The following is a 27,988-nucleotide window of genomic DNA, read 5'->3' as shown; positions in this document are numbered from 1 at the left end:
TTGCATATATTCAGGATTTGAATAGACACGGTGCGAGTAAGACAATGCCACATTATTTGCATATGAACGAAACCATTTTGTTTTATTTCTGATACGGTTTTTGACTGTGTCAGCACAAAACATTAGAGCTTCAATCACAAGGATGCAAATTATTTGTTTAAAGGGCTTTGATTAGGCCTTTCTTTCTTTTTTTTTGTCTTTTTCAAATCCCATCTTAGACAAATGTCCAAGATTACTAGCATTGATTAACTTACAACTTCAACCGAAGATAGAGTAAAAACTAGGAGATTAAAACAAAATTTACTAGCACTATAATTAAAACTTAATATAAAAAGAAAATACAATTTGTACTTCTATCATTTCCCCCACACGGGCCACACTTAAATATAAGAGTGTAAATATGCTTACACTCATGTTTAAGTGCAAGAATTTACTATTTTAACTTTCAAAATATCGGCAATTTTGCTTTTATTCTTTGTTACAAGAACAAACGAATCTAGCGTATCCTTTATCTCATATCATCCAAACTATTTGAGTTAAGCTCATCCACGTCACAAATTTTATTTTAATATATTGTAAGAGTCTAAGAGAGTATCAAAGTTTTGGGTTATCTTGATTTCACAGCAAACAAAAAATATAAAAGTTTTATGGTCAAAATCCAGGTAAAGGATCCGAAAGTTGAATGGCAAGGGCTCTAAACAATCAGATAATTGAATAAAACAATTATGAACAATTAATAACAAATAGGCTAATCCTTCACAGAGACAGATACAAAAACCCATTAATATCTCTCCGACAAAATATACAAAATCAAAGAAAAAACTAATAATAATTCCAGAATGTTATTAAAACATGAGATGGGAGTTGGGACGGATGAGAAGAAACATAACTTACTTTCAAATTTATCTCATATATAATATAATATATATTCATATAATAATTGTATAATTCAATTGATAATTATCACACCGAAGCTTGTGGCACCTTCGGACCCACTACCTTACCCTCCTGACTCAATCCGCCTGCTACTCGCATTTCGCCGCCAACCGCCGCGGCCGGCGGACTCACCGCTGAATAGGCCTGCTGCTGTGGCGCCACAACCCCTCCCGGCGCTGTATAGTACACCTGCCTCCCCATCGCGCTATCATACGCCACCTGCGCATACGACGGCGTCTCCGCCGCCCCCACAACCCCAACGCCACGTCCTTCTGTGTACGCCGCCACGTACTTTGGCGGCTGCGGCGGCAGATTACTCTGCGGCGGCTGCTGCTGCTGCTGTTGCTGTGGTACCACATTGTACATCGGCTGTTCGCGGTAAACGTCCGAAGGCATCCGCTGCTGCTGCACGTGGTAGTACCCTTGACCGGCCGGACCGGTCACCGACCTCACCATCGGCGGCGCGTGATACATGGCACCGCCGCCGGCCGGGATCATGTACATGGGCTGTTCAGGTGTTCCGTGTGTGGCCGTCATCGTCCCCGGGTATCCCATGCTTGGCACCTGCTTCTCCGGCCAGTACCCCGCCGGAGCCGACACCGGAGGCGGCGCCGTCATTTGAGGAGCCTTTTCCTGCATCTTCTGTCCGTAATAATCTCCGGCGGCACCGTAGCCGGAAACAAGATTCTCGTCGCTCCTTCGATACATGGCTTGTTGCTGATGATCAGGCTGATCTCCAATTTGCAGCCTCTGCAAGTCCTGCAATTGCCTGCGGAACTCAACCGCACTCACAACCGGATCCGACCCGAGTACCCGGTCACTTGTACCCGACCTGACCTGGAACTCCTGCGGCGGAGCCACGTGCTCCGGGGCCGTAGGAACCGGAGGAGGAGGAGGCGATACGGCAGCAGGGACGCCGACCCCACCACCAATACCCTTTTCCAAACCGAAGAGAAAATCAACATTATTCTGCACGGGAGGCTTGGAATTCGGGTCGAGCCCCGAATTCAGAGCCTCGACGAAGCGATCCCTATCGGACCTGCCAGAATCCGACCCGAAACTATCCCTGGGATTCACCGCGAAGAGGAACAACCTCATCCTGGCCGGCCTCGCCGAGCCCCGGTAGAGGCGGTCGTACTCGTGCATCATGTTGTCCAAATCGTCGTCGTTGGTCACCGAGATCAAAGCGTCGAGGTCCTCCCCGGGGAGCTGGTACTTGAACAACACGTCGTTTCCGTCGCAGAGGGAAGAGAGCTTGGACATGAGGGCGGCGAACTTGGTGGTGCGGTCGACGGCGAGGATCTTGGTCTCGCCGCCGACGTAGCAGAGCTGGTTGTCGTGGGGGCGAGGGAGGATCTTACCGCCATAGCTGCACATGAACTTGACCTTGTAGTTCTGCGAACCTTGCTGCTGCTGGTCCTCCCATGGCGGCGGATTCTCGAACTCGATCTCGCGGGAGCGCGGGGACGAGTCGCCCGAGTCGGGGTAGGAGTTGTAGTTATAGTTCTCCATAGCTTTTTGTTACTCGAAGCTTTGAGAGCTCGAAAATGGAGGAGGGTTTGGGTTTGGGAGAGAGAGTGGGTTTTTAGTATTTCACTGGTTTTGTGAGAACATGGTGAGAGGGTGGGTTTTTAGTTTTTCACTGGTTTTGGAGTTGGAGATGTTTTATTTGCGTTTGGAGGGGTTTGAGATTTGATAGTGTGACTGGTGGGTCGTGATGTTGTGGGTAATTGGGACAGGTGGCATGTGATGGTTCGAGGGTGATGTGGGTGGGGGTGGTGAGGGAGAGAGAGAGAGGGAAGGACTGAGGAGGTTGGATGGACTTTTGGGGTTGGGGTGGGGCCTACTCACAGCATTGATTGAGTGAGAGAGTTTATGGTGTGGGAGATAAGGGATAAGAGAGTGATGTGTTGACTGGGATTGGACTAAGAAGAAGGTCTCCCTTTGGCTTTTGCAAATGCCAATTCTAGTGAAACCGCTCAAGTAAAGAACCAAACAACCCCTGCAAGAAGTACTACTGTAAAATAAAATCATGATATAAAAAAAATTCACTTCCATTAAAATATCAAAATGAAAATTTTTTTACACATATTTTATAGGGTTTTTTTTTTTAGTTCAAAACGAAAAATACCCTAATTACCCATTTGTAAAAACATGTCGATCTACTTTAATGAGCTGAGCGCTCAGCACCTTCACCGATTGCTCGGTACAACCCGTTGAACACTCGACAAATTGTCACTGTGCGCTCAAAATTTATCACTGCCAAACATTGACAATTATTATTATTATGAGACAGAAGCTATTTAAATTGCAAAAACACTCTATAAATTGCTACTGTCATGCAGTGAAAATAATGGCACTGTCACATAGTGGCAATTTGTCCTTCAAAAAAAAAAAAACTTACCGAGCGCTTGGCGCCAAAAACACGGAACAAAATATAACGTTGGCTTTATTTGTACAAATTGGACTTATTCATCATTCCAATTTTTTAGGTGAGTTGTTTATTATTAAAGACTATAAAATATATTTTAGAGCAATTTATTTTATTTTATAATTTATATTAAATTTAAATATATTTTTCTTTTGTTTTACTCATAATGTCTTTATATTTAAATTATACAATAATTTTCAACTGAATAAGTAAAAAAGGTAGACGTTACAAGACGATCAACAAGGCAATGTGAACAATGCATCAATCTGTGTGGCTTGAGAAAAGCTAAATGGTGAAATACATAAAAGCGTGTGAGGCGTAACATTTACTATTCCTTTTTACCTTTGACCACCACCCGTCTTTCTTATACAAATCTCATAATCGTAACTGAAAAATAAAATAAATAACAATAAAATTGAAAAATTACACATTATGAACGACGCATTAACCCATATGACTTGAGAAAAGCTTAAAAAGTATCAACTATCAATTAATTTTGTGATATTTTTCTCTGCTTTATTAGGAGAGGTCTTCAATTCGAATTCATTCTCTTCATATTAAAAACTAAAAACAAAAACAAAAAACAAAAAACAAAAAACAAACCTGAAAAGGTGAAACACATAAAAGTAAATAAAGACAAACATTCGCGAGTCTTAAATTCATCACTGTCTTTCTCATATAACTCTCATAATCATAGCTAGCAAGTAGCAAGTATCAAGTATCATGAAGACAATAACATTAGCAATTACTTAGAAATCCATATTTTTTTCTAAACATTTAATTATTGAGTTTACAAATACATATTGTACAAATAGTTAATTACTGAGTTAATAGAAAGGGAAAAAAATTATATATCTATATTCTTTATATAAGAGTGAAAAATGTGGAGGAAAAAAAACCATGCTGCTCTTGAAAAAAAAAAAAAGCATGCAAGAAAATACGGCTTTTTTTGGTCAATTAATAGTCAAGCATGACACCTCATCCAATGTATCTTTCATACTTGATGACCATACCTCCACTATGCCCTCAATTAAAATCATAACTCTTTTCTGAATTATAGATCAAAATTTGAAGTAACCAATAGAATAACACATCATCAATCACCATTTAGTTTAATTTAGTTTAATAGATGACACACTATCTCTTTTTGTTGGAGTAATTCTAAATTCAAATTCATGAATGGAAATTAATTAATTAAAAAATGAAATAGCACAACTGTAATGTTAGCTCTTAAAAGATATACTTCAGTTCCACATGTCCAAAATAGGAAACAAGAAAATGCATATATAAAAAAATAAAAAATAAAATTGATATCTTATATTTATTTATTTCTTTAATTTTTTGTGAAAAAAGAAAAGAAAAATAATATCTAGAGTGAGAAATTTCAATATCAGAGGTAACGCAATTCTATCAACAAGAAGCTTGGAATCACCTTCTATTTAGATTAGAATCGGGTATAATCACTCATGATATCAAATCTTCCGCTTTGAACTTTAGGTATAATCACTCATTTCAAATCTTCCACCTTGAACTTTACATTTTGTAATAGAGATAGTAGTTGCCCCGAGATTTTCTAATACCGAAAAATTCAAGTTTCAATTAGAATTTCAAACTATAAAAATTAAAAGAAGCTTTACATTATGATTATCTTTTGTTTTTTGTTTTTTAAAAAAAAGAGCTTTACATTATCCTTTTTAATAGATTCATTAAAATTTAAGTTTACCACATTTGGTTTTCGGATCCATAAATAATATAGATAATAAGATGTAATTAAACATATGAGAATGAGATGTCTGAGCCAAATTGATTAATCTCATCTCCAAATGTCCATTCAACATGAATTACGGAGAGAGTTATGATTTACATATTTTGGGCCATGGTCGAGGCATAGAATTCACTGATGTATGTTTGATTTCTATATGTTTTATTTAAAACAAAGTAATAATTAGGCTTAGGTTATTTAGAAAAATAGTTTTTAGATGAAGGCCGAGAGTGTTTTAAAATTTATAAAAAAATCATTTTAATTCATAATAATTTAAAAAAAAATCATTTTAATTCATAATAAAGTCTTTTTAATTTATAAGAAAATCATTTTAATTCATAGTAAAGTCATTCCCTGATTTGAAGGAATTTCCCCTATTTGAAGGATATTTCTTCTCTTAGGGTGTAGAGTGGGTTTTGTAGAAGCTGCATGTTAGGTTTTAACTCCGAGATTTTAGGCGAATCTTGGAGTTAAAACTTAACATAAAACCGTCAAAAAAAAAAAGACTTAATTAAAAACTCTAAATTACTACCGGTCTTAGTTTAAGAAAGACTTATAAAATAAACTGAACTCTAAATTTCTCTTAATTTAATTTAAATATATTTTCCTTTTGTTTTATTCATAATATACTTTATATTCGTATAATAATTTTCAAATATAAAAATTGTTGAATAAATAATTTTAAATTGTATAATAATTTTCGACTTCGACGGCGGGATTCCAACACGGTTGCTCTTTCTCTTTGCGGCTGTTATGTATGGTTTCAGGAAGTGCCTCCTTGGGAATTGTTCTTTGGTTTCAAAAAAAGAGGTAGATGTTACAAAGTGGCAATGTGAACAACGCATCGATATGTAGCTTGAGAAAAGCTAAAAGGCAAAAAACACAAAAGCATGTGAGAATCAACGTCTTTTTATCTTTGATCACTATTTGTTTTCATCGAATTACACAATTACACAACATTAACAACTCATCAACCCCAGTGGCCAAAAAAAAAAACAACTCATCAACCCCATGACTTGAGAAAAGTTTAAAGAAAATCGACTATGGATTGGTCTTGTGGTATGTCTCTCCAATTTTTGTTGGGAGATGTCTCAAATTTGAATTCTTCCTCTTCAGATTAAAAAAAATCTTAAGATGTGAAATACATAAAAACATATAAGACGTGACATGCACAATTCTTTTTAATCTATGTTATCTCATATTTTTCTCATCTCACTCTCATAATCGTATCAAATGAACACGAACACGAACACGGCGAATGACAATAACATTAGCAATTACTAAGAATTATATTTTCCAAATAGTTAATTATCGAGTTTAGAAATCTATATTATTCAAATAGTTGAGTTTTTTATTCCATCATCCAAATAGTTGAGTTAATATAAAGAAAAAAAGAGTAATAAATAATTCATAATTAAGAAAATATGCTTTTTTTTCTAGTCAATTAATAATCATTCTATTCAATGTATCTTCATATATATACTTGATGACCCATTTGATGACCATACCTCCACCATGCCCTCAAATCGAAATCATAACGTACTCTTTCCCAGATTAGAGATCAAAATTGAAAGTAACTGATGGAATAGCCTACATGAGCTAGCACATCTAGCTATGTACTGAAATGTTAAATCTTTTTTTTTTTGGTCGAATGAAATGTTAAATCTTGAAAGATATATTTCAGTTCTAACAACACTATCAACAAGAAGCTTATTGGTATCACATTCTATCTAGATTAAAGTTAGCTCAAATTAATCACTCATTTCAAATCTTCCACTTCGAAACTTCACATTTTGTAATAAAGATAGTAGTTGCCCCAAGATATCTAATACCTACAAAATTCAAATATAATAAGAATTTCAAACTATAGAAGGTAAAAGAAGCTAAACATTATCTTTTTATCTTCTAAAAAAGAAAAAGAGATTTACATTATCCTTTTAATAAGTTTTAACAAAATTGGTTTTCGGATCCATATGAGTTGTGTGAGCCAATTAGCTGATTAATATTTCATTTCCGGTGTTAAAGTACTCCATTCAACATGAATTACGGAAAGAGTTATGATTTACATATTTAATATTTTGGGGCATGGCGGAGGCATAGATTTCTATAATGATGTGTGCTTTATTTCTGTATGATTTGTTACTTTTGCTTGTTCCCTTAATGTGATGTGCTCATGTTTAGATTTTATGAAAGTTGGTGGTCGAACTCACTGATCGGCTGCGGTACAAGTGTACAACCACATCGAAGATGAATTGGCTGTGGCCATGATTGACTACAAGGCATATATAATTGGTGTAGTTGGGACTTGGAACTTGGAAGATTCTAGATTTACTATTCATACACTCATACCTAGAATGTTGGCCATCAAAATTAAAGCAAGAATCTGCTAGCTATATATTATTTTTCTAATTTGTGTTCATATGAAGGGTTTAATATGGTTTCTCACTTAGTGGGATTTAAATATGAATGTGTGAATATGACTATATGAGCATAGAAAGATGTAAAAAATAACTATAGTAACAGCAGGAACAGTAGTGTTATTAACTGTAATTGACAGGATGACAACTATAGATTTTCTTGTAGCATGTGCACTCTCTCTTTTTCAACTATTGTCTTTCAAATTCATTACTCCCAGATTAGTAAGTGTTTGACTAATAAAGTATTACCTTAGGAAGTAGGAAACAAAAACAATATAATGAAATGTTTGGCTATTAACTATTAAGAGTGGCTGCAGGCTCATGCATGTGATCGACATATGTTTCCAAATTAATAAATCTTATTGAAGTTTTAAGTTAGGGAAACTAAGTACCAAAATAAAACAAACAATATGTTTTCTAGAGGGAGCTTCCTTTAAAGATTCTTTACACTTTAAATAAGTTTATTTAAGAGATTTTTTGTGAGTGTTACTCCACACTATATTTTAATGATTAAAATCATTTATTTTTTAAGTCTCATTGAAGAATTATCATTTTTGTAAACAATTAGATTAATTAATAATTATTTAACTTTTAATTAAATAATCATCATTTCAAGTTTTTTCATAAACATTTATTCATCTATACATTTTATCACAATAAGATATCTTAATGCTTCCAATTTGTCTACTTATAATCTTTAAATAGTGACATATCAAGAAAGAGTAGAAATTAATTTTCGCATCCACATACGGGTCATCAACATGTGATCTACATGAAATCCTATTCGACAATATTATATGCATTTTTATACAAAGAGCGTGTCATCCTATATGATAATAGGGTTCATAATCAGCTTTCTTTGTCATATAGGATGACACACTTATAAAACTACATATAAATTTCTGTGCAGACCACATGTGAATGACCTGTATATGGATATGAAAATCACTACAATAAAGAGTACTACACTTATAAAATTTGTGTCGGACATTTTTTGTTTTGTGTTTGATAATGGATTGTTTAGGTTGAAAAACCACATACTCAAAATTGTGAAAAAGTGACATCAGTTTCGAAAGAGCTCACATCGAAACCCCAAGTCAATGGCCAATTGTCTCATGGTAACGACAAGAATTTCAGTCACGTTGGTGAAAAAATCCCTGAATTTTCTTGGTGGAAACTTTCCATGAAGGCACCTAAATCATTCTAGAATATGGCCCCTCCTAAACCTTTCACTAGCTCCATTTGTTCTGAGTAGCCCCGTCAACATTCAACTTAAATAGATAGAACTTGTTGCAAAAGTTTTATTGGGTACCATGCGCACTACTCCTCATCAGGAGATTATGTTAGATAGCTGGGAATCCATAATACTTCTCATAAATCTTCTTATAACGAACCTGTGGAGAGGAAGCAATACACTACACAACCAACTTGTTTCTAGCATTTCACATTTTAAATTTCATGTGAAGAGTTCAAATGTTTTTATAATCGTTAGTCAGTAACAAGTTGTTAGTGTCAAAACAGTTACAATCGTACGTATATTTGAATTTTTAAGATTCTTTTTGTAGACTCGTGTGTATTACGTTTTTGTAGTAGCGTATTAACATCACACAAGTAACATACTAACATGTAAAAGAAAAAAGAAATTCAGGCAAATGACTATTCTTTTAGGTTTTTTTGAAGGCCCAAAATAAAAAAATTGTCAGATTGGCCATCCCACCTGTAAAACCATGGTGGTAGGCTAATATATTTTAGGGTTAAATATAAAAATGGTTTATGAATTTTACAGTAAATTTCAATTTGGTACACTAACTATAAAAAATCTTAATTTGGTCTACGAACTTTTTAAATTGTACCAAAGCAGTACAAATGTTAATTTTCATAAAAAAATTTAACAAAAACTGATCATGTGCATATCAAGTGACCACATTTTCATGGGCATTTTAGTCCGTTCATCACATTTTCATGTGACCAATTCCGTTAGGCTTTTTAGCAAGATGCTCACCTGAACTTTGACTTGATTTGCATGTTACCACCTAAATTAAAAATTAAAGCAAGTTGCCCCATGAATTAAATTTTGTTTGCAAGTTACCACCTCCATCCAAATCCTCATGGGTTTTTTGGTCTTTTCATAGAGAAGAACTTGGGTGGGGAAGCTTTTGCCACCTCACCATGCTGAGTGGCAAAGCCCAACCAATTACAAGTGGCCACATATACAACCTTTTTTTTATTTCTCTTTTCCTATTTTTTCAAACTTTGAAAATTAATTAAAAATAGTTCCGGATTTAAAAAAATACATGGAAAATTCTTATGGACTTGTCTTGACTAATAGTAATTTACTATGGAGTCAAATAATCAATTTGCCCTCTGAGAGTTTCCAGAAAATTTAGGAAGTCTAAATTTATTTCTAAAAAATTAAAATATTCTGAATTCTTTAAAAATTCATAGGATAATCTCCCGAACTCCAAAAAATATAAGGTATGCATCATTTGTCTTCTAAAAACTAACACTACCTTTCTCGTGAACACTTGCTACCCAAAAGACCGAGAGGTCTTATAGGAAAATAAATTCAAACTCCGAAATGTTAATTTTTATGAAAGGTAGTATTATTAGGGTAGCAACATATTCTTTATACTCATCTTTATTTAAAAAAATATTAAAATTGATTAGTACATCCAACATGTTTTTCTAAACTATCCTTACTAAAACTCGACATCACAGCCAACAATTCTACTAAACACGCTCAAACCCAACACCACCACCTCCCAACCCCAACGTGATCACCGCCGGATTCAGCCCCAGCAAGTGAATCTGAACAAGTTATTGCAGTGAATCATAATTGCAATTTCAAACAAGACTGGTTGTGCAGAAAATCAAGCCCACAAACTGTTGATCAAAACTGGTTGTGCGCCACTCTAACACATGCAGTAACACTGCTTCATTGATGAACACCTAAACAACCAGCTGTAATAGGATTAAAATAGTGTGCAGAAAATCAAGCCCAGCCACAATATGCAGTAGATCAACCTGCTGCCTTATTATTCTTCTCTTTCTCTGCAGGGGTTAAGATCTGTACGTTTCTCCCAATAAATCACGAATAACAATCAGACAAAGCAGAGGGAAATCTAATACAATCTCTGAGTGCAGGTCGCAAGTCGGGTTCCCAATTTTGCAAGGCTCTGCGAACTCCTAATTGAATTACTCCAACTTCATCTGGCATAAAATTGGAATTAATATTTCATTAACTTACTAATAAAAAAAACACTAACCCTCTCTCTCTCATGTGCATTTGAAAGTAAAATATTGTTCTGACCACTTGAACCCAACAACATGTGGTAAAACACGGGAGAAGACATGCTTGATTGGCAGACTGGCATGGCAGAATCCATCATAATAAAATTGGAGAGCAACGTGCATGATCAGCAATTAATTCTTTTCTTTCCCCAATAGAACTAATCTCTTATATACTCTGTTCAAATAATTAAGTCCTGTTTAGCGATGCCTAGGAAAGTTTATAAATAGTCAAAAATGTTTTTGGTACGGTTTGGTAAAGTGCTTTGTAGATTTTTGAAGCATTTTTTTAATACTTTTTGGAGAAGCATTTGATGGGTATTTTCTCAAGAAGTGCTTCCAAATGTACTTACAAGAAGCATTTTAGAAGCACTTGTACTTTTAACAAAAACTTTTTTTAAAAAAACCTTACTAAACTAAATTGTTTATGAAAGAAACACTCCCAAACAAACCTTTATGCTAGGGTCACTAGATTTATTAATCAAATTTGTTTATCAAATATTGTATAATATCTAATTAATTGATTAAAATTAAATGAAATTTTGATTTAAGGGGAACGCTATCCACTTTCTCTAATCTATCTTTTTCACTAACATTCTATTTTATTATTCTCATTCCGCATTATATTTTTATGATCGAAATTGTTCATTTTTTAGATCATTTTTTGAAGATGATTATCTCTGTAAAAAATCAACTAAATCATAAATTATTTAGTCATATAATTGTTATAAAATAAATAAACGGTGAATCAAACTGTTACCAAAGCTGCCTATTTTTTTTATCACAGTTGATGTCCGATTTGGTTAATTCTTTTGCAGAGATGATCTTCATAGAATAATCTAAAAAATGAATTGTTCCGATCACAAATTTACACTGTAAAATGAAAATAATAAAGAAGAAGGTCGGTGACGAAAATAAACTGGAGAAGATGGATATAAAATTAATAAAGGAAAAGATCGATGGAGAAGTTGAATAACATTTCTTTTGCCAATAGTCATTTTTGAATGAATAAAACACCACTAGGCAAAAAAAAAAAAAAAAAAAAAAAAAAACACCACTTGACCACTACATTAATTTGATGAGTGTGACAGTGTTAGTGGTTTTGGAGGATGGTGGCCGCGTTTTGGAGTACTTAAGTTAGACTTTTGGCAACTACTAATTAATGATCAACTTTTGGCAACGACTAGTTAATGATCAAGTGGCCACTAAATATTGTTGGTTTCTGGCTATGTACGTACTACAAATAGTACTTCAATATTCTCGGCGATATTTACTCCAATGAACATGCCCACTTCATCATGTTCTTAATTCCTATGCTTCTTTATCAATTAGTCAATTACCATCACCTACTTTCATAACTCTACTCATATATATTTCTCTCTTCATGTACCATTTTATACATAATGCCCACATTGCCCTTGAATTTGCTGTCATCTTTTGGGTAGGTATTTTAACCTAAAAAGTCTCCGATGAATGACTAAAAGAAGAACAACTTTGAAAGTTCTGTGAACTATCAAATTTCTTTACTTCCATCCTCTCTCTCTCTCTCTCTCTCTCTCTCTTTTGCAAGACAACAACTTATGCAATCTGGGGCAGCATCACAATTATTGTCATATTGAGACTTGCCCTGTGGTTTTTGCCTGTACACAGTTAGAGAGCTATTATGTTTTTTTTAACAATTAACTTTGGTCCACTTCATGTCAATATCTGAGTGAGACCCACAATCCCATTGTGGTGAGTCGACATTGAAACATGTTCATGCACATGTTAATTATATTCACTTACTCAAAACCATAATCAATTAAGTGAATGAGAAATGAATCTCAAAATGATCAGTCAAATGAACACGAGGAAATGTTGCTGGCACATCAGAAAAGGAAAGCTATAGGGTTTATAAGCACAACATAGTAGAATGCTAGTTGCTTAATCTACTGTGTTTTTTTGCTGTATATTGTACGTTTTACTTGTTTTCCATTCAACTATGGGCCACTTGCTTCTTTTCATGTTGGGCTTCCACTTTATCAAGCCTAGAAATGTGCTTGTGGAAATCATACGAATCCGTGTAGGGTGGAGTTTATATCATTCGGCAACTAGTTTTTTTTTATTTTTTATTACGATTTTTTTTATCTTAAATATCTTGATGCTATTATCTTCATTCTTCAATTTATATATTGTGAACTGTTGAGTTACTTTTCTGATGTAAAATTAATTTTATCTACATTTATAACTTATGTCGAGCCACACAATTTCAACACCAATATCATTCAATGATCACATTCATTTTGTCATATGGGATCACATTCCTTTTGTCATATGGGCATGTATAGTACGTAGTGGGACATTCATGCCTTAGGGTTCAAGTTTCATATAATTGCACCACTTTCCCATAATCTCATTCTCATGAACATAATTGTAGACCACCCCACCTTCAATTTAGCATCACCCCTGCATTTTCAACATGCATATGTGGGCAGTGGATTGAAATAGCCTTAATATTGGGTCCCACAAATTGATTCAAGGAATCTTACCAAATTCTGTCTTGTCTTTGATTTACTCCCAAATATCCAGGTCAAGATTTAAAGATTGGGAGCTTCTCAATAACCACAACACCGCACAATGTGTTAGGCAAGATTTGGGTTGGTTGGAAGTAAATGGAACCCCTAATTCTAAGGCCATGTTTAGTGTCTAAAATTGAATTTGATAGATTAATTCACTAAATTTAAGGTATTTTGAAGGATAAATAGAGGCTAATTTCATATATAAAAAAGGGAGCTAATTTTTAATTTTCGTCCAGGTTAAAGGAAAAAGATGAATCAATTATGAGGGAGCTTAACATACCCTTCCAATCCCAACAAAATGGTGAGATATAAACTCCTTATAACTAATTCATCTTCTTCTTTTAACTTGGACAAAATTTATTAATTGGTCTTTATTTCTTCTTTCAATATACTTTAAATCTAGTAAGTTAACATTCCAATCCAATCTTTATCACCAAAGGAAGGCCTTCTTTTTTTGGTCAATATACTTTTGTTTAGGGTTAATTTCCTTGTTTTGTTGGGCCTGCTGTGTTTTGGGCTCCTTGTTAGTTGTTTCTCTTTTGTTATGGGCTCTTGGGCCCTTGGGTTGTATTTCTCGGGCTTTTGGGCCCTTGTGTTGTATTTCCCAGGCCTTTTGGTCTCTTTAATGGATGGCTTTATCTTGACCAAAAAAAAAAAAAAAAAATTCAGCAAAGGAAGGCCTAAGTGTTTCTAAGATTGCAGAATTGATCTGCTCAGTCCATCCATTGCAAAGTGCAGATTATTAACTCTAAAGAGGAATTTTTGTTTTCATGCTACTTTAATGTATGCAGATTATTCTCTCACTGTCCACAAACAAGTGGTGAGAGTCCGTAGAATTCATTTTTAGAATAAACAGCTCTTTCATAAATAAATAAACAGTTTCCCAATGCACACTTATAGGCCCATCCATACACAAATTACAAGGGCCCAACAAAATAAGCAAATGTTGATTAAAATCACCCTTATTCAATCGTATCGGTTGCTGCTAGGAGTTTATGGGACGTGATTGGGTTTTCTTGTGAACTATATATGTCAGTCTATAGAGGAGAATTTTGGTGTTGATCACATATTCACATGGCAGGCCCTAGTCATGGGCTCAGTTTGGGTTTTCATTCTTTTAATACTCCCCCTATTTCTAGGGACTTCTAAATACACCCCTAATCTTCTTTTGTTATCCCGGAATTCTATATGTACCATATTATTTGCTCATGTTACCCTACACCTTTTTTTGTAAATTTAAACCCCTATTTTACCCTTTAGAGTGAGAGAGGGGAACGAGCATTCTAGAGGCTTCAATCTTCATAATGATCAAATAATTAACGGTAGATAGAATTTTCCATGGGGAAGAAGAAGAAGAATATAGGGTTGGTCAGTTGCAGTTTTTCGATGGTTTGAGATTTCCAAACCGTCACTGCCATCGACACCCGTTGGTTCGATATAAAATCGTCGTCTGTTGGATCGATTTCCTTCCCATTCGATTGTGCTTCAGGCGATTTGTCGGTCGGCGACGATTTTTCGAACTTTAGGTAATTTACTTTAAAATAAAATACTCGTACGTATAATCTTTTTTTTTTTTTTGGCCACTTGCGTACGTATAATCTTAAGTAACTACCAACTAACTATTTGTATAATGATATCTCTCTTCAACATCTCAACCCACCTCATGGTGGGTGGGGACGCCCGATTAACCTGAGGGCTTTGGGCGTGCTTAAATCGTCACTCTTACCATTATAGTGGTGAACAAACTACGATAATCTTATCCACGTAGTTTAGTCTTTCTCATACAATCAATCATTTTAATATTGTGCTTAGTTACAAGCCTAAGCTATAAGGCTTGGTTCAACTTCTTAAGTTTGAAACTTTTTAATAAAAATAAATAGGATTAAATACAAAAATAGTCCACGAATTTTACATTGATTCTCAATTTGGTCCGTTAATTATAAAAAGTGTCAATTTAGTTTACGAATTTTTCAAGTTGAACAAAAGCAATACAAACGTTAATTTTTATTCTAGAATTAATAGAATTGGTCACATAAAAATATGATAAACGGACTGAAATGCCCTTGAAAATGTGATCACTTACTATGATTAACATTTGTATTGCTTTGGCACAACTTAAAAAGTTTATGAACTAAATTAACACTTTTATAGTTAATAAATTAAATTGAAATTCATTATAAACTTCACGGTCTAGTTTTGTATTTAACCCAAATAAATAAAATAAAAAACTTCTCAAGTCCACATTTTCTTGTTTGTTTGTTGCGTAGAATTTAATGCAGCATACAAAAATGGAAGAACAACGTTACAATCATAAAAGTCATAATTGTGATGACCAAGGCTCCAACTCCCAAGCATCGCAATTCAAGGAGTCACATACCTCTTCGCAGACGGCAGCAGCAGCAGCATAAATGAAAGCGACCATTAGCAGCTCTCAACCACCTCCATCGTCCGAAACCAAACCATAAATTCATAAACACACTCTTCTTCGAAATTCTGCTCATTTCATTTTGCTGCTCAATTTGAATTGGTAAAGATGGCGAAGAAGCGCGTAATGGTGGCCGCCGACAGCATCGACTTGTCCGCCGTCGAGTACGAGGAAGAAGAAATCAAAGGTCAGTTTCAGTCTCACAACAATAACCCACAACTCAAAACTCACAACACTATTCGTAATATGGGATATAGATAGTGGTTGACTTGAATTGTTTTGGGTTTTGTGGGTTTGCTTGCAGCTCCGCATTTGACCGGGTTCTGGCTCAAGTTATTCGTTTGTATTATTGAAACTCCGATTATAGGTTCTTTGATACTCTCATTGTTGAAGAAGCAGAACAAGATGGCTCAGGTCAGTTACTGTGCAGATTCAGTGTTTCTTTCTTTTCAATTCCTTGTTGAAATGAAATGTTTTACTATGTGTGTGAGAATCGAGAAAGTAATTAGAATTTAGAAGGGACTGAAAGGGTTGTGTATTTTGTTGTGCAATTTGTAGTTGTTGAGGAACACTGTGATACCAGAGGCACCGATGTTCAAACCTGAGTTTCCTCCTCAAGGTTTTAACTTTTTATAGTCCTTCAAATTTTTTTTCTATTGCAAATGGGTGCAAGGAATACTACTGACCCAGTGAATGTGGTGTGAAATTAGGACCAGAACCTGGTGTTGTTGTTCTTGATGAAGATGGAAAACCAGAAGACAGAATTGAAGTGGCCTTGAAATGCCTTCCACACTATGATCCTGCTAGCTGTTGGAGTGGGGATTCGACTCCATCTTTCCGGTACTGGAAGATACGTGATTATGCTTATGCTTATCGTTCCAGGATTGCAACCCCATCTGTTGTAAGTTGATAATTTCTTATGACTCTGTTCAATTTTAATTGAATTTCGTAGGATGGCATTGTTTTCTTAATTTTGATTGAGCTACAAAATTCGTAGGTTGCGGAGCATATAATTTCAGCTATAGAAGAATTCATCAATAAGCAACCCCCACAGCCTTTGTTGATTACTTTCAACCCTGAAGAAGTCAGGAACCAAGCGGCGGCTTCGACAAAGAGGTTTGAGGAAGGTATCCACGTTAATTTCTATATTAGATTTATAAGTTTCACTTCTGATAAAATTATTTCTTGTGAAGAAGAATTATCGCATGTATAATGATGTTGAGTATGGTAGAGTAAATTTCAATAGTCAACTAAGATATCCATTTGTTTTGGTTGTGTAGGGAATCCATTATCAATTTTGGATGGAATTTTTGTGGCAATCAAGGATGATATAGACTGCTATCCCTTTCCATCCAAGGGTAAATAAATTATTATTATTATTACCTCTAGAAGAGATGTTAAATACACGGGCCTACTTAGGTTATCATTCTATGGCAACAGGTGGAACAACATGGATTCATGAGGGTCGCACTGTCAGGAAGGATGCAGTTAGTGTTTCAAGGTTACGTAGTTGTGGTGTGATCTTTGTTGGGAAAGCAAATATGCATGAGTTGGGCATGGGTACAACAGGAAATAATCCAAATTATGGGTAAGCATTTTTTTCTTAGCAACCATGTGATGGATTTGCTTATGAAGCTGTGTTTCATATCGACAAGATGTGTGTAATATGCCAAGATTGTTTTTACTCAGAATCTCAGATTGTCTTATAAGTTAGAACCATGTCCATTCACCTGCAACTTGATGGTGGACAATGGCTATATATGTGTACATATTCATGCATACATGGAAAGCATATGCATTGAGGTATTAGATGCAGCATGACCTGGAAAAGGGTACTGCTTCTAGAGGTAGCTCTGTTAAAATTGAAAACAAAATGTACATCTTTGTGCTGAACTTCAGTGAACTTCAATAGGTTATTTGGTCATTCAAAATGGTTGAAAGCCTCAAGGCAATGAATTTATAAACAGATATATCAAGAAGGCATGGTTATCCTTGTTGGGTCTTCATTTCCATTTAGCACCTGCTATTAACACATTGATCTGAGTTGACTTTAATATAAAATTTCTTCTTTTCAATCTTTATGTATGTATTTATGCCTACTTATTTGTGTGCACCATTTTTTTCTATATATATATATAAATATATCTTTTGTTTGTCAATGCTATTAGAGACTTTACAACTCAAGTTTTTAACATCAGTATATGTCACTTAAAATGATTTCTCAAGATACAGGATTTAAAATGCAATTCAGTATAAATGAAGATTTCAGACAGACTATTGGTCTTTATACTTGCATAGCTGCATGGTCTATCTGGAATGTCACTACGTTTCTAATCTCTTCTTTACAATTAATTCCGTAACTGTTTTCCAGTACGAACATCCTTTGATTTTAAATATGATGCATTTGTCCCATGCACTTATGTATGAACTTTAAACTTGATAAAGTTTGTTGGTTTATTCCCAAAAGCTTAAGTTGTTAGGATGTGGGCCAACTATTACTTTACAGTCTAACATACTTAATGCACTATTTGCTTATGTAAAGAGATAAATACAAATAGGTTTTATTTTGCTTTTGTTTCAAAATTAGCTTGATTTTCTTACTTCAGTCTTATATTACTGATACATTTTTCTCAATTTGTTCCTTTAGGACAACAAGAAATCCTCATGCACCAGAAAGGTATACTGGCGGATCTTCCTCAGGCCCTGCAGCAATTGTAGCTTCTGGACTATGCTCTGCTGCCCTTGGAACTGACGGTGGAGGTTGTACAAATATATATATATATATATGAAATACTTAATATTGTTTCTTATTTTGTTTTATTCTAACTATGTATGCTTATATCAATGTAAAAAGGCAGGTTCAATTCGTATTCCTTCTTCGCTCTGCGGTGTAGTGGGCTTGAAGACAACATATGGACGGACAAATATAGAAGGGTGAGTTCTTTCACTTTTAGGTCAAGGTCAAACATTATTTCTGCACTACATGCCACATTTTTCCCTTAGCCTCTACTGTGTCCCTCCAAAAGTTTAATTTTAAATGAACTCCTACTCTGGTTTATCTTCTAAGATAATGTCATCCGGAAAAAGCGGGCACCAAGGAATATCATCTTGAATGGATCTAGTAAGCTAAGCTCATCAATTACCAATGCAAAAAGATAGGGTTTTAGTGCTAAGACAATGTAAGCACCACTAGTTCTCAGACTAGCAACTGCTGCCTCATATATATATATATATATATATTTAATAGAATTGGTATGTTGAAGAAGACTACTTTCCTTTCTAGGACCTACTACATTACTCTCAAGAGAACTCTATCATAAGGTTCTAATAAATCTATAAAACTGTATAAAGATCTTTTTCTTTTTCTCTATAATCTCCATTGACCTTCTTGGTAGGAAAAATAGCTTATAGTGCAGATCTTCCTCATTCAACACCAGATTGGTGATATCTGTCTCATACCAGATTGATTTGATGTTTATCCACTTCTTTTGCTTCACAGGTCATTATGTGATGCTGGGACTGTGGAAATTATTGGACCCATCGCATCTACAGTGGAAGATGTCATTCTAGTGTAAGCAATTCATCCTTGTGAACAGGTTCTTTGTTATTGGCTGGTTTTTGGTTCCACCCTTCTCAATTCTCATGATCTGTGATAAACTTCTCATATATGTATGCTTTTTTTTTTTTTCTTAATTGGAGCAGACAAAAAGTTAGCTGAACTTATTTCAAATAATAAATTGACTCCTAGAAGTTGTTATGTTTGTAAGTTTTACTGAAGAATATAAGTTGTTATGGTTTAGATGCCATCTGTGATCTCTTGAAACGGTGAAGAATATATATTGGGAACTTAGTTGCCTGGACGATTAGCTAGGTTAGAGTGCATGATGTGATGATGAGCTGAATTGTGTAATACGGTTGGATTCCCACTGAAAAAGCGAGTAAAATGGTTCTGCATTAAATTAAACATGTAAATGACTGTTGTGTTCTTTAAATCAAAGAGCCATATGCTCTTCAGCCAACAACTCTTTGTTACCAAAAACAGTGCCCACTGGTCTTTTATTCTTTTATGAAAAAGAGCCGTTGGTTCTTCTATCTAGGTGAGGCCCATCTTGTGCTTGTTCTGTGCCAGGCTGAGTTTGGATGGGCCAGCCTGTTCAGTGCTTGGTCCAGGACGACCTATTTTACATCTCTAATACCTACCAGCAGCCAAATCAATCTTCATGTAAAAATTACTTAATGATATCCTCAAACTGAACTGAGAAACAATACTTAGAGTATACCATATTTTCTGCACCAAGAACGTTGAATGCTGCTCTGTGTACCAAATCTATAAACAGATGGTCATGTGGTCCTTAATGAAAATAAACTTAACCAATTACATATTTATCCTATGTCTAGTGGTCGGACTGACAATATTTATGCACTTGTTGGCAAGCTTCAGTTTCAATTCCAGTTCTGAATTTTCATAGTTTTGACTCTTTCATGCCCTTGTTTTTTATTCTAAGCTGTGCAAGGACATCACTTCTTTTTTCCATGAGGTGCTGAAAACGAACACATGGCATGCACTTGTTTCTTAAAGACCCAATTATTGTTAGTTTGATCTTTGGTGCACCAGCAGAAAACCGTAGTCACCTTGTATTTTACTAATGTGTTCTGACTAATAATAATTTTCAGGTACTCGGCAATTTTGGGCTCCTCTCTTGCAGATAGAATTAGTTTGAAACCGGTAACTTTTGTAAACCTAATTATTTATTACTTGATTAAGCAATGCTCCAAAATAGCTGCCCAATTTCCCTTTATTTTATTTTTCTTCATGGCCAATAAAGGAAAAACTATTTACCGGAAGAAAGATACTTGCAGCGTATAATAGATTAAGGCATTTTTGTTATAGGATTTAAAAATTAATGTCAAGAATTACTCTGTATTTAATCCTCTTAATGTCTATCAGTTCTTACACAATCTTGACCAACACTTATTCGTTTTTAAATGTTAATTAGGCTTCACTTTTCTTGCCATGTCCGACACTAATTGTCATTCACTATTTTCTGTAGTCCCCACCTTCTGTGCCAAATTTATCATTGCATGAAAGTTTGAATTCTCTAGAATCCTTGAAGCTGGGGAAGTATACAGTGGTAAGTACCCTTTCTATTGGATTTTTTAATTGTTTTAGATATTGCATGACATCTTATGAATATGCATTCTCCTGCAGTGGTTTAATGATGTATATTCAACTGATATCTCTGATAAGTGTGAGGATGTCCTTAATCTTCTATCAAAAACCCATGGTTGTGAAGTAAGTCATCATCATTCTCATGTACTTGATATTTCTTTTGCAAGCCATTCTTGTTTCCTAATTTGGATTTAATGTGATTTAGCTGATACACTGCATTTCCAATTATTATAGATGGTAGAAATTGTCATACCTGAGCTCCATGAAATGCGTACTGCTCATCTTGTTTCAATCGGATCTGAGTGTCTCTGTTCACTAAATCCGGATTGTGAGGATGGGTATGTTTCTTTTGACTTATCCATAGTGGTAGCACCAAGACTTTACTTTAACGGAGGCAAACGTAGATAATGTAAAAAAAAAAAAAAAGAGTCATTATATACACAAACTTTAGTATTGATTGATAAAATATCTATTTATTATAAGGGGGGTTTCTCTAATGCAGGATGTAGAAAACAAACACTGAACATACAATGTTCACCCATGGTCAGCATTCATTTTCAAACACTGTCTCACATCTGCATTATTCCCGCATATTCATTCCGCATTTGATAATTCTTCTTATTATAATTTAAAAGTATAATTGTCCTTTATGAGTTTTCAAATTTTAAAAGTGTTGCATAACAACTTCATTGTTTTTTATAAGAAACAACAATTTCCTTAGGAAAAAAAGAAATTACAAAACAGGATAGCCAAGAAGTCCATCAGGAACACAGCATCGAGAATCCAAACAAAAGCTCCTAAAGCTAGCCAAATCTAACCAAACAACTAATTCAAAATGGCAGACCAATCCGGGTAAGTCAAACTAAAGGGAACATCCTTAATATATTTAGACAGTAAAGCCCATAGGGACGCAAGGAAAACTCTTTCCCAAAGCGAAAATAGCTCTTCCTCCTTGTTACCAAAGATTCTTCCATTCCTTTCACACACCATAACCTAAAAACAGGCCAAAACAGTTACAGCCTTCTTCTTCTTCTTCTTCTTAACTCCCCTGCCCAAAAACATTCCTCCAGGAGAGAATAGCATCTACTTGGGACCACCTGATCCAACCCAAAAGCCCAGAATTAATCTAGTAATTTCATTAGTGCAATCAAAATTTCTGTAAAATCATTAATTTCTTTCAATATTAAAATGTCAATAATAAGCACATACCAACAATATAAGTGTTAATATGAACAACAAGTATCTCCTACAAAAGTTTCTAAGGAAGACATGAATGAAATCACTTGAACTTAGATATGTCACACAAGAAGCAACTCAATTTTTATCTGAAACAATTCTTTATCCTTTAAAGTTAATAGCAAAAATTGGTAAAAGGGAAAATGTATAATAATAGATACAGGTGACAAAAAGAAATTTTTAAGAGAGACAGTTGGAAATACCAGAAAAATTATACAGAGAAAAAGAAGTTTATAAAAACTTGAGGGACTATTTATTTATATCAATTCAAGGAATGGCGTGAGTTTGACGTATGCAATGTGTACTAGAATGGTCTTATCCTATTTGTATCTCATTTCTGTATTCATTTCTATATCCTCTTTTATTTATTTATTTATTTACTTTTTTTGCCTGTTAGAAAGGGTGGGCGGTTGACATATGATACACGTACTAGTATGGCCCTATTTCGATCATTCTCTGCATCAGACTATGTTGCTGCCCAGTGTCTTAGGTGAGACAATATAATTACCAGAAAACAATCTATATGGCTGAAGCTTTTAATACCTGCAAGAGGAAGTCTTAAATTTTGTTTAGGATGTGTAGTTATATCATATATGTATTTAAGTTCATCTTTGTACTCTAAGCTTCTAAGAGCCATTCAAGCATTCTATATTAACCGAAATCTGATTCATTGACCAAATATTTTTATGAGATTTCATTAGTAATCTCTCTCACTCTCTCTCTCTCTCACACACACACACACACACACACCCATACAGAGAATATAATTGTTTTGGAGCTGTCAAAAGAAGGTATTTTTTCTTTCTTTTTTCCTAAGAGATGAAACCTTTTCCTTGGTTTTGTCTTTGAGTTTCTTAAATCAGCATTTTTTTCCCTTGTGAATCTTTACAAAAAAAAATTTGGAGAACAAAGACACTCTCATTGATGATTATAAGAAACAATAAAGAAAAATCATTTTTTTTCCTTATAGGGGTGTGCTAAGTTCTGAAGCTTGTCCAATAAAGTGATTCAAAATAGTAATCTAATTTTCTTTCGTGCTCAGTCATCCCAAATTTTAAATTTTAGAGTGATAGTTGTTTGGAGGACTGTCATTAAATTGTTCCATTGCCTATGACATTGTTGTTTGCTTCTAATTCTTTGTAACCTGCAAAGGTCAACAGTTCATTACTTCAGTAACACTTCTCATATTGAAGTTGAATTTATAAGTATCACTTATCCTAGTGGAACCCAATTGTGTGAGCAGACTGTGTGCTGATTGGCCTTCTTTCCCACTTTGTTTGGTAAGATGTTTGGTGTGTATAAACCTAGTTCATTCAAACCTCCTTTAGTTTTCTTGGAGAAGGTAAACTAGCAATGAATTGGAATTCTGAGATCTAAAGAAGAAGATAGAGTGTTATACCTGGACTTGACCTGGCCTACTTCCAGCAGCACCTGCTCTTTAGCATGTAAATCACACCTAGTCTAACATGCCCCCAAATGTGTGTTCTGTTTAGATTTAATGTTCTCTCCACAGTGAATTGCATTGTCTTAAGAAACTGGTCTATCTCTCATTTTGAATGCATGGTATGAAAATGCTTCAAGTTTTGATTGTTTGTTTATTGGAAATATCTTCCCAAGATCCATTTCAATATATGTGCAGTACTTTCTTAAGATATTTTGTGTACGTTTGCTGGAACACATAATTTATGTTTAGTGAAAAAGTGAGATATTGACAATTATTTTGCCTATGTGAATCTGTAATCTTATAATTTTCCATATCTATGCTTCAAAGTTTGATTGAATTTGTTTCAGGAGAAGGATTATGTACCATCATATGGAGATCTTCAAGAATGTTGATGTCATAGTGACCCCCACAACTGGGTATGTATGCCTAACTGATAACAGAAGTAATGAATACACTTGGGAAAGGATTGGTCGCTGATCTACAATCAACTCTATACTACATTCCACTTAAAATTTGGCCCAAACAGATTTGGTATTAATGACACCTGATACTTGAATTTTATACACAGTTAATTTGACATTATCAGATATTAAAGGTCTGGATTAGTATATCTGATCCTGTCTGGTCCTTATTTGTACTGATATATAAAGCTAAAACTTGACCGTTGGTGTAACATTATAAATTCCTAAAATTGTCTAAAGGTACATTGATGAGCAAGAACTGTCATTATTTATTATATGCAATTTTAATTTTGTCCCTCATTAAATACAGTCAGTTTGATATGTTATCTCAATTTTAGGGGTCCCTTTGGTTCTTTTCCCCCCTTAAAACAGTTTTCGATCTGTTTTCAAAACTATACAAACATAATACAGTTCAAAAACTTGCTATCAAATGAGTTTTCAATAGTTGTTTGCAAAAAATTTCTGAAAGTGAGTTTCAATTTATGAAAACATCAAAATAGTTAATACTATTTTCTTTTTTCAGTTGGAAAAAAAAAATATTGAAAACAACATGTTTTCCTATTTTACCTGAAAGATATTCTTTTAAAAACTCTACCAAACAGGTCCTAAGTTAATACAATTATTTTTTATGTCTGAAGATAGAATGTCACTAGTCAGTAATCTTACTTATTTTCTGCCTCTATAGGTAGCACTTCTTTTTTTTTTTTTTTGCTCGAGTATAAGTAGCATTTTTGTTGTGAATAACACTTTTCTTTTCTTTGTTATAAATGAATTGATGTACCCTCTTTTTTTTTTTTTTAATAAAGATTTCTTTTTTGCATTACAGAATGACAGCGCCTTTAATTCCACCTAGCGCTCTTAAAGATGGGGAGACAGACATGCGGGTTACAGGTCTGCTGTTCTACAATCTGAATTGCAGCTTGAGAGGATAATTTTTCGTTCTTTAATTTCCCTATGTGATAAATTGTATAGCAATCACCTGATGTGTCAAAATGAATGAATTTTAAAATGGTTTTCAGCCACACTGATTGGTTTCATATAACTTCATTGCCATGGGGTTCTATCTGTCTCCATAATAATTTTCCTGTTATTTGATGTTGTATTCTTGAACTTTTTCTTCTACACTTGAAGGAAGCCTTGTCTCTTTTGATTTCCTTTTTTTATTATTATTTTTTTCTGTTTTTTCGTTCTACGTTAAGATGAGTAGATGACACTAGGAAAAAAAGCATACAATTTTTGCAATCTTTCAAACTAGCATTGATGCATGGGTTCGTTTGTTTCAGGTTATCTTATGCGGTTTGTCATTGCTGGAAATCTCCTTGGACTTCCTGCCATTTCTATACCTGTGAGTAATTCCTTTTTCCAAGTGTTCTAATTCGGTTATGGTAGATGCTTTGATGTCACTTTTGGTGTACACAAGTTGAGCAAATGGGGGTTCACCTTCCTTACCAATTGAGCAAACCTCCACCGACCCTTGTGATGATTTTACCTAGTGATTCTTGATTCTGCTTATGTTATTATTCTTAAGCCTTGACAAGGCTTATAGCAGTGTTGGTTTTCAAATGGTATTATGACCTTCCTCTTTGCCTACTGTTTTGTTGGGCTAATTTTCTATTTTTTGGTACTTGTTTAATGTGTAGGTTGGCTACGATAAACAAGGACTTCCGATAGGTCTGCAACTGATCGGCCGTCCATGGGGTGAAGCTTCAATTTTGCGTTTGGCTTCTGCCATAGAGGTACATTCTCTTAACCTTTTGAGTGAATGAAGGAAAGAACAATTTTGGAGTAGAGCTTCAAATGCTTGGGCATTCTGCAAACCATCTGCAGAAGAAAAGAACAATTTCAATCTAAAGCGTTCTTCGCATGTTTTTTTCAGGAACTCTGTGGGAAGTCCAAGAAGAGGCCAGCATCATTTTATGATGTTCTAAAATCCAACTAAATACCTGCTTTTACTGTTAAAGCTTCTGCTGGCACGTTGTGTGTATCTATATATTACAATTACTCCATAACATTTCTCTCAACTTGAAGCGTTGCCAGACGTTTCCAATAAATGTTAAAAATTTTTAAGTGTATTTGTACATTGGGAATGCCACAACTTGGGACGTACTTGTCACATCAATACAAATTTGGTACTCACGTGTAAAACATGAGAATAGTGAGCGTACCGTACATAAACATGAGAATAGTGAGGTCATTGAATTGCAAAATACCTTAAAGCCGTCAATAATAAACTGGGTCAATAGGTTAGATGCAAATGAGCCACTATTATGTGGATCCATAATCCTTGACATTCTTAACGTTAAAGAGTCTCTAGACACTATGATTCTTGGCACCAAAATCAAATTTGAAATTCAAAAATGTCGAAAACTAAACATTTCAAAAAAAATTAGATCAGAATTGAAATATTTTTGTAAATTTTGATCCAATTTAAATTCCGATCCCAAGTGATAGTAAGGCACCGACGCACCGTCTGAAAACACTCTTACGTGTAATGAAGAAAGTTGTAGAGATGGAAAAGAATGATGGAATTTATAATTTCATACTTGATGGAATTTATAATTTCATACTTGCTCATAATGGTGCAAAGTGGCCACCTGTAGGCTGCAGGAATATAAATACATACAGAGAACAACGTTCAGCCTGCCTCAACAACCTAAGGGTCCTTAGATTCAACTAGCACTAGTAGGGCTTACGTATTGTCATTATGAAATTGAGGTGATCCTCATTAGCTTTGATGATGAAGACTAGGTTAAGGGGGAATAACGATGCTAGTAGGACCATTATGAGCAACTATTTCACGGAGTATGAAATTATAAAGGGTGCCGCTATTTTGATCTAATTTTTTTATTAGTAGTCTCAACATATTTTTTACACTCATTTTTATTTTAAAAAATATTAAAATTTATCGTACACTAAACATGTTTTCTAAACTATTATTTTTTAAAACTTAACATCACATTCAACAATTCTACTTAACACACCCAACTTCAACACCAACACGAACACGAACACGGACACCATTACCACTCCCACCCAACACCAACACCAACACCAACCCCAACCCCAACAACATCACCACTGAAAATCTGCCCCTGCAGCCGCTGCCCCTCCAAAATTTAATTATGAGCTTTTCTTTTATATCTAAATGTTGATTTAACAATTATGAAATAGCTAAGCAGCTCTTTTCTTGGAACTAGGACGACATGTTAACTATATAATTGAATAGGTTAACTATAAAATTGAATGTTTGAAATTCGTATAACCTAACTTTGAAAAACACAAGAGGTCGGAAAAACATATTTATAACCTAACTTTGAATATAAACTACAAAACTCATAAAAATTTGGACCTCAAATTAGATTTTGAAATTAGATTTAGACATCCAAAAACAATTTCAGAATAAAAACATGAATGAATTTCTGAAAAGAACAAAGAAAAGCTCTTAAATTCAAACCTTAATACCTCTCTCCTTTAGAACTCTACCTTTATTTTGTTACCTTTCCCTCACTTTTGGTATGAAAGAAACTTTTTAGCTCATGAATAAAAAATAACAGAGCACACCATTTATTTATAGGGAAGGACGAGGAAGCCAAGTTGGATTCCAAGTGCAGTAAGAGGTTGAAAATGTAATTACGATTCTATTAGAATTCTCCACCTCCAGCTCTGTAGCTTGCCCACCTCCAGCTCTATAGCGTTCTCTAGTGTGAGCATCTAGCTATTCCTAGATGCTACCTGCAGCTTTGTAGCTCATCATAGTCATGTTTTCTTCTTCTTACCTCTGCCTAACAATTTATGCTTCTCTGAAAGCCAAGAAGCACAGCTCCTTGGGTTAATATTAGCTTTCCCTAAACAACCTCCAC

At 34.6% G+C, this 27,988-nt stretch overlaps 2 protein-coding genes across 2 annotated transcripts; one reads left to right on the top strand and one right to left on the bottom strand.

The window, feature by feature from the left end:
• Positions 1-690: 690 nt before the first annotated feature.
• LOC147277184 (Octicosapeptide/Phox/Bem1p family protein) lies at positions 691-2,571 on the bottom strand. Its single transcript, XM_086254222.1, has one exon. The coding sequence runs from the start codon at positions 2,446-2,448 to the stop codon at positions 964-966; it is 1,485 nt and encodes a 494-aa protein (XP_086110348.1). The 5' UTR covers positions 2,449-2,571; the 3' UTR covers positions 691-963.
• Positions 2,572-15,732: 13,161 nt separating this feature from the next.
• On the top strand, positions 15,733-26,223 carry FAAH (fatty acid amide hydrolase). Its single transcript, XM_086254326.1, has 20 exons — positions 15,733-16,004; positions 16,122-16,231; positions 16,376-16,436; positions 16,528-16,718; positions 16,815-16,944; positions 17,098-17,175; positions 17,258-17,405; positions 18,465-18,577; positions 18,676-18,751; positions 19,317-19,388; positions 20,492-20,543; positions 20,869-20,949; positions 21,027-21,110; positions 21,222-21,325; positions 22,621-22,713; positions 24,015-24,083; positions 24,955-25,019; positions 25,412-25,473; positions 25,769-25,864; positions 26,005-26,223. Exons 1-20 carry the CDS (start codon positions 15,926-15,928, stop codon positions 26,065-26,067), a joined length of 1,827 nt encoding a protein of 608 aa, XP_086110452.1. The 5' UTR covers positions 15,733-15,925; the 3' UTR covers positions 26,068-26,223.
• The last annotated feature ends 1,765 nt before the right edge of the window (positions 26,224-27,988 follow it).

This window comes from Dryas octopetala, chromosome 8 (genome assembly GCF_963921425.1).
Source record: "Dryas octopetala chromosome 8, drDryOcto1.1, whole genome shotgun sequence".
NCBI classification, from domain to species: domain Eukaryota; kingdom Viridiplantae; phylum Streptophyta; class Magnoliopsida; order Rosales; family Rosaceae; genus Dryas; species Dryas octopetala.
Note: the sequence above shows the minus strand (reverse complement) of the source record. Positions and strands in the feature narration are given on the sequence as shown.

Coding starts and splice junctions, on each gene's coding strand:
- LOC147277184 (XM_086254222.1), bottom strand. CDS start 2,448: ATGGAGAACTATAACTACAACTCCTACCCCGACTCGGGCGACTCGTCC.
- FAAH (XM_086254326.1), top strand. CDS start 15,926: ATGGCGAAGAAGCGCGTAATGGTGGCCGCCGACAGCATCGACTTGTCC. Junction 16,005..16,121: donor CGAGGAAGAAGAAATCAAAG/GTCAGTTTCAGT, acceptor GTTTGCTTGCAG/CTCCGCATTTGACCGGGTTC. Junction 16,719..16,814: donor GGATTGCAACCCCATCTGTT/GTAAGTTGATAA, acceptor CAAAATTCGTAG/GTTGCGGAGCATATAATTTC.